Consider the following 6,876-nt stretch of genomic DNA (forward strand, 5'->3'; position numbering starts at 1 on the left):
TCCAATGTGTTTGAATCGAAGCTTGTATTAGTTCTCTAGTAAGAGATTTTTTTTTAAACATTATCAGAGTTATTATTTTAATTAATTAATTAATTAATTTTTGGCTATGTTGGGTCTTCGTTTCTGTGCGAGGGCTTTCTCTAGTTGTGGCGAGCGGGGGCCGCTCTTCATCGCGGTGCGCGGGCCTCTCACTGTTGCGGCCTCTCCCGTTGTGGAGCACAGGCTCCAGACACGCAGGCTCAATAGTTGCGGCTCACGGGCTTAGTTGCTCCGCGGCATGTGGGATCTTCCCAGACCAGGGCTCGAACCCGTGTCCCCTGCATTGGCAGGCAGATTCTTAACCACTGCGCCACCAGGGAAGCCCCCAGATTTTTTAAAGTATACATTTCTTCAGTCTTCAATGTGAAGTCAAATGGCTTCCAAGCAGAGGAATATTTAAGATTTATTTTTTTTAGAAAGAGTTCTGTGACAAGAGGTTAGGAGGGACATCAACTAGAAAACTTACTTCCGGGGGGAGGCGGTGCATATGGGGGGATAGGGGTATATGGGAACTCTCTGTACTCTCCAATCAGCTGTGCTGTGAATCTAAAGCTGCTCTAAAAAAATAGTCTATTAATTTAAAAAAAACAAAAAAACAAAAACAACAACAAAAAAGAAAACTCACTTCCCAGTAGGTACTTTGAATACATTGTCAAGAGATGAGACCCTAATCCAAAGCAGTGGGGATAAAAGGAAATGATCACTTAGGTGGAATAGTCGAGACTATTTTAGTGAAGTTGATTGAAAGCGGGCAAGAGTGTGAAGGAGGAAAGTGAGTCAATACACCACAAGCTTTTAGCCTGAGCAGCTAGTTAGAATATAAAAGTATAAGAAGAGGTTTGCAAAAGATAAATTCTTTTTCGTTCTTGAGTTTGAATGTGAGATCCTCAGAAGAGGTCAAGACAAATGGAAACACAAGCCTGGGGTTAAGAGGAAGAATTAGATTCCAGAGTTATCAACAGGCAGGTTGGTGATGGTCAGATTCTAGGGGATTCTAGTATCACTAAGGGAGGTAATAAAACAGACAAAAGACAGAACCTCAGAGCCTGCATTCTGAGGGAAGGAGGAATGGTCTCAAAGTTGGGAGGATGAAGTACTGCCACAGAAGCCAAAGGAAAAGGTAAATGAGAAGAGGTGCTCATAATAGCAAATACTACAGAATAATTTCATTGGTTGAAATCTGAGAGAATGATGGTTGCATTGTGTTAGGAATCAGAACTATGCACACAGAGAAAAAAACTGAGAAAATTAGTTAGTTATCTTAAATATTCAGTTTTTATAAAAAGGAGGAAATCCTGAAAGACTGAAAAGGTACCCTTGGCACCTAGAACAGGACCCACACTGGGAATTAAACCTTACAGATCATACTGTGGTCAACAAAGTCTATTTAGATGAGGTTTAAGAGGACGATAGATTTTAAAACCCAAACAACATCAGCATCTGTCACAAAAATAGTATCAGAACAATTAAGAGGATCAGTCTGCAGAGGTTTGAACGGTCAGCGAGAAGTAAAGTGGTACCAACAGTGAATAATTTTTCATTTTGGAGAACATCACTATTGAAAGGCAGGAGAGAAACTGGGCAGTAAGTTGAAGGAGGGTGTTCTTAGCAAAAGCTGGGATTTTTTGTGCACATGGGGGTGGGGGGGGTTGTCTCTTAATAAATGCTTTATCAACTCCTATGTGGAATTTTTGGTTCTCGTAAGTGAACCGTGATTAAATATTCAAGATGTAATGGTTTACCTGAGAAGAAGCAATGGCCAGGAATAGATGGATAGAGCAACTCATTGGTAAGAAGGCATGTAAAGCAGTAAAATTCTAGCAGTGGCATTAGAGGAAGGATTGAAGATAAAAGGGCTTGGAGTTTTAGAAGGGTTATGCAAGCACAGCAAAAGACTATCAGAAAAAATTTTAAAAGCATGCATTCTTGAGAGCAGATCCAGCTCAATGATACCAGGCAATAGCTTCTCATGTGTATAACAAAAGCAGACTCAAGGAATTTCTGGAAACCCAGCTAGGAGACCACTAGAATAGAGGCTCTACAAAGACAAGAATTTTTGTCTATTTTATCCACTCCTGTATCCCCAGCCCTTGACTCGTGGTAAGCATCCGACTTTTTATTTATTTATTTATTTTATTTTTGGCTGCGTTGGGTCTTCATTGCTGCATGCAGGCTTTCTCTAGCGGCAAGCAGGGATTACTCTTCGTTGCAGTGTGTGGGCTTCTCATTGCGGAGGCTTCTCTTTGTTTCCGAGCACGGGCTCTACGCGCGCGGGCTTCAGTAGTTGCGGCTCGCAGGCTCTGGAGCACAGGCTCAGTAGTTGTGGCGCATGGGCTTAGTTGCTCCGCGGCATGTGGGGCTCAAACCTGCATCCCCTGCATTGGCAGGCAGATTCTTAACCACTGCGCCACCAGGGAAGCCCTCAACTATTTCTTAATGAGTGAGTGACTTTGGATTACGGTTACTACAAGGAAAAGTTTCCCTCATAACCAGATTTTATCCCAAGACTCGGGAAAAACAAGGATTTTGCTGTTCTGTGACTAACTGGATTGAGAAAAATTCCTAGCTTTGACAGAGGGTAAAAGGGTAAGGCCTGAAAATATATCAGGGCAGGGGTAGCAAGCTTGAATGCCTATAGAATCCAGGTGGATTACAGGCAAATGAAGTAAGCCAGTGAGCAAATTAGAGCTTACACATTCCATATAAAGGGGCTGCCTCTATTCAGCTCCAGCCAACTTTGCTCTATCAAAACAGCAGTCCAGTATGGCCAGATCTTATGAATTTCAAGAGAAACCAAAAAATTCAGATTTGCAATATCTAATTTAAGTACTGGTAAATTATAAAGCCCCTTTTAAAAATACTCAGGGCCAAAAAAGACACACCTGCTGGGTACACGTGAGCCACAGGCTTCCAGTTTGCAATCTTTTCTGGCAAAATGAGTGCAGCAGGAGCTGAGGAGACCAAGGAGCGCCTAAAAGATGGCAGTGGCTCAAAGGAAGTGGACTAACATGGCTCAACACATTGCTCTCAGGAATCACTTGAACTATGTATAAAACTAGTTGGTAAAGAACAGCAAAAAAAAAATTGCATCCCTCCCACCATAAGATAGCCCAAATCAACAGGAAGACAAACAAATGAGGAACCATTTGTGGTTCTTAAGGTAAGTATCCTTAAGAGTTATTCAACTACTCACAGCTCTCCAGTGGTTCCCTTCTTCTCTAAGCCAAATACAGTTTTGGGGCAAGAATCCAGCTGCTCTCATTTCTACTTTACCTGATTGATGGCCCATTCCACCCCAAATCAATTGCTCTTCCTACTATGCCTATATTTTCCCCTCTCTAGCCCCAAAGTTCTTCTTAATGCAGTCTAAGATGCATGAAGTTTCTAAAATATGGAATAAAGCTTTCCCATGCTTTCTATCAAATATGGAAGTCAAGTCCCCCCATTCTCCCCCCAAAAGTAACAAAAAAAGGTGTGCCACCATTAGTTGATCAGGTACATTCAAATTAAAAAACTAACACCCACCCACCAGAATGGCTAAACTTAAATAGCAAATACCTAGTGCTGGCAAGGAACTAAAGCGACTGGAAACCAAACAGTACTCAACACATACATTGGAACAGTCTCTTTGGAAAAATATTTGGCAGTCTACTAAAGCTGGCTACCTTAGTCCCAACAACTCCACTCCTAGGTATATACCAAACAGAAACAAGGGCAAATGTCCACCAAGGCATGGACAAGAATAGCAGTCCTAATTTTAAAAGCCCAAAAGTGAAAGCTACCCAAATGTTCATCAACAGACAAATATTCACACAATGGAATGCTATGAGAATTAGTCACCTCCAATTACATGCTACAATATGGATTAATTTTGATATTGAATGAAAGAAAAATATATTTTATATGACTCCATTTATATGAACTTTTAACAGAGGCAAAACTATTGTTAAAGCAAAATAGCGGTGACCTTTGGAGAGCAGTAATGATTAGAAGGGGACAGAGCGGGCTTTGGGGATGTTGATAATGTAATGTACACTATTCTGTATATTACATGTCAAAAAATGAAGACAGGAAAAATAGGACTTATGCTAAAGTATTATCATTTCTTCAATCCAGAATGGTTCCTGCCCTACTTATCTACAATTAATTGCTAAGCATTTACATAGCAAAACAAATTCCTTTCTATATATCCCAATTGTGCTTGGCATTTTTTCCTGCCATTTAAGTGTGATCAATTTCTAAAATTCTTACGTTATTGACAAAGATGACTCTGAAAGTTTAAAATACTTTATCAAAAGTTTAAAACACTTCATCAAAACTCCCTACATTTCTACATAACTGTTAATTAGAACCAGAAACACTTCTATTTTAACATAACAGAGCCCAGATGTGTATTTCTCAACATTCAAAAACCTACCTGAATTAGTCTGCAGCAAAACCACTGATAATTTACCCTGAAGCTACCAATGAGTATTCAGCTGTCCTGCTAAAATCAAAAATTAACTTTGCCAGGCCACTATTCTATAGGTTGTCCATAAAGTCAGGACACAGACTTTAGTTTTATAGACTGAAGATGTCCTTGACCGCCTTAAATTTATTAGCCTAGAGATAGTCTACAGATGCTGGAAATATAGCAGTGAACAAAACAGACAAGATTGTCTACTCTCAAGCTTACATTCTGATACCTTGAATATAATAACTACAAAATACATTCTTGAATCAATTTTGTTTCATGATTTCAATAAATCCATAAAATGTTTTATGTGTGGTACAGAAAGCACACCAGTATACTGATAAATGATGCAATAACCATATTATTCCAATAATATTAACCTAGGGTTGCAGTAAAAGTGTACTTACTGTATAATTAGAAGAATAACTTGATGGGTAAAATTCAGGGGCGTTCACAGACAGCTTAGACACTAACACAGGAGCTGCAACCACCTGGGGTTTAGCCATTGTTGACTCCGAATTCTGCTGTGGGCTATTATCCTGCGAACTAGGTGGAGCTCTCGGGGGCCTCGTTTGTTCTGAGAAAGGAAAAAAAAAATCGGTGTTAGATGCGTTCATTCCCTTGTATAACTTACAGTACACTGAGAAGCCATCTGAGCAGGGATGGTTTTTAAGTCAAACAAGAACCCTCACGAAATTTAAGGTTATCGCCAGGATATGTGCAGAGAGCCTACAAAAAGGAACAATAGACTTGCTTTAGCTCATTTATGAACAGACCTGCGTCCTGAATAAACACTTGAGGGCTTCTTTTTCTTTTTTTTTTTTTTTAAAAGTCGGTTAAAAAGAGATGGTTGCCCGCCTAAGGCCTCCCTCTCGGGGGCTGGGGAGGGGGAGGCGATTTTTACTTCCTCGCGGGACAACAGAACTCGGGAGACCGCGCACCGGGCCCCTCCCCCAGCCGGGGCGCACAAAGGATTCCAACGGCCACCTTCCAAACCACGTTCCGGGCCCGTCCCCACCCCGTAACAACCGGGCCCCTCGGGGAATGCTTTCGGGGAACCGGGAGGAAAGAGGAGACAGAGCGCCGCCCTCGCGCGCGGGCGCAGGGCCGTGGGGAAGCGTTTGGCCCAGGAGGACGGGGTCCCCTAGAGCGGCTCCGTACCTGGGAGCGCCCCAGGCCGGGGAGGCCTCTGGGGGCCGGCGGGGACCTCGCACTGGGCCCCTGGCGGCGGGGCCGTCCTGGGCTGGCGCAGCGGCGGCGGCTGCAGGAAGCCCGGGGCTTTGGGCTGCGGCGGCGGCGGGTGCCGCGGCCGCTCAGCAGGCCCAGCTCCGTTCGGGAAACCGCCGCCCTCAGGCCCGCCCCCTCCGCGGCCCAGGCCCAGGCCCCGGCTCCGGCCCCGACCAGCACCTGGGGCCCGATCGAAACCGTCCGACATGCTCCTCCTCCTCCTCCTGCTGCGGGGGCCACCGCCGCTGCGCTCGGAAGAGGACGCCGGGAGAGGCGTCGCAGGCCGGCTCTCGCCGCCGAGCTCACTGGGGCCTCATGGAGGAGGAGGGCGGCGGGCCCCTGCTCCGCGCTTCGGCGGAGCGGACGGCAGCTGAAGCACCCGCCAAGGCCGCCGCACCGGAGCGCCCGGCCCCCACGGCTACCCTCCGCTTTCTGATTCTCCCCCAAAACCCAGCTCCCCCGCCTTCGGCGCGTCGGGGGCGAAGGCGGGTCACAGCGGCCCCCCGCGGCCCGGAGGCCCTGTTCGCAGCGGGCCGGCAGCCGCGGCCCTGCAGGCCGCCGGGAGAGGGGCAGCTAGACCGCTGGACAGCCCTGCTCGCCTCGGGCCGGGCGAGGGCATGTCGGTTCCCGGGGCCGGGCTCGGGGCAGAGGGGGCGCTTACCCCTGGCGGGCCCGGCCTACACGAGGCTCTATGGAGAGAAGTCAGACACTGACGGTTGATGCCAGGAAAATAAAAATACGCGGGGAGGGGGCGTGGAGCCAGAGCCAGTGTTCGCGGACGCGCAGGTGTGTTCAATGACCCGGCGCCGGCGAGACCGGAGGACTGGTCGGGAAGGGGGCTCTGGAAGCTGCTCTGACACCTGCTACGTTAGCCGCGGGGAGGGGAGTAGGAACAGAATCAAAAATGCCCCCCACCCCGGCCCATCTCAATTCACTGTAGATATTTATCAAAGTAGGTCACACTGTGACCAAGCTTTACTCTCTTCCCTTTTCCCCTCCAGAAATTTTAAGAAAATACCCTACCTTTCAATGAAACTCTCCTCCTTTTCATCTTCTACCAGTGCCGTCCAATCAAAATATAATGCGAACCACAAATGCAAGCCACTTATGTAATTATAAATTTTGTAGAAGGCACATTACACAAGTGAAAAGAAACA

The 6,876-nt window shown here is 46.1% G+C and overlaps 1 protein-coding gene across 4 annotated transcripts in view; it reads right to left on the reverse strand.

Annotated features, from left to right (window-relative positions):
- Positions 1-6,463, reverse strand: part of PAIP1 (poly(A) binding protein interacting protein 1) — a 28,636-nt gene extending 22,173 nt beyond the window's left edge. For 2 of the 4 annotated variants that reach the window (XM_059919266.1, XM_059919265.1), the window contains exons 1-2: positions 5,654-6,179; positions 4,900-5,069 (exon numbers count right to left, since the gene is read on the reverse strand). In XM_059919266.1, the coding sequence (XP_059775249.1) occupies positions 4,900-5,069; positions 5,654-5,927 (444 nt within the window). In that variant the 5' untranslated portion in view covers positions 5,928-6,179. Of the gene's footprint in view, positions 1-4,899; positions 5,070-5,653; positions 6,180-6,380 lie in introns of those variants that run through there. The other 2 variants (XM_059919268.1, XM_059919267.1) reach the window with 2 other exon arrangements.
- Positions 6,464-6,876: the final 413 nt, after the last annotated feature.

Source organism: Balaenoptera ricei, chromosome 3 (genome assembly GCF_028023285.1).
Source record: "Balaenoptera ricei isolate mBalRic1 chromosome 3, mBalRic1.hap2, whole genome shotgun sequence".
Lineage (NCBI taxonomy): Eukaryota > Metazoa > Chordata > Mammalia > Artiodactyla > Balaenopteridae > Balaenoptera > Balaenoptera ricei.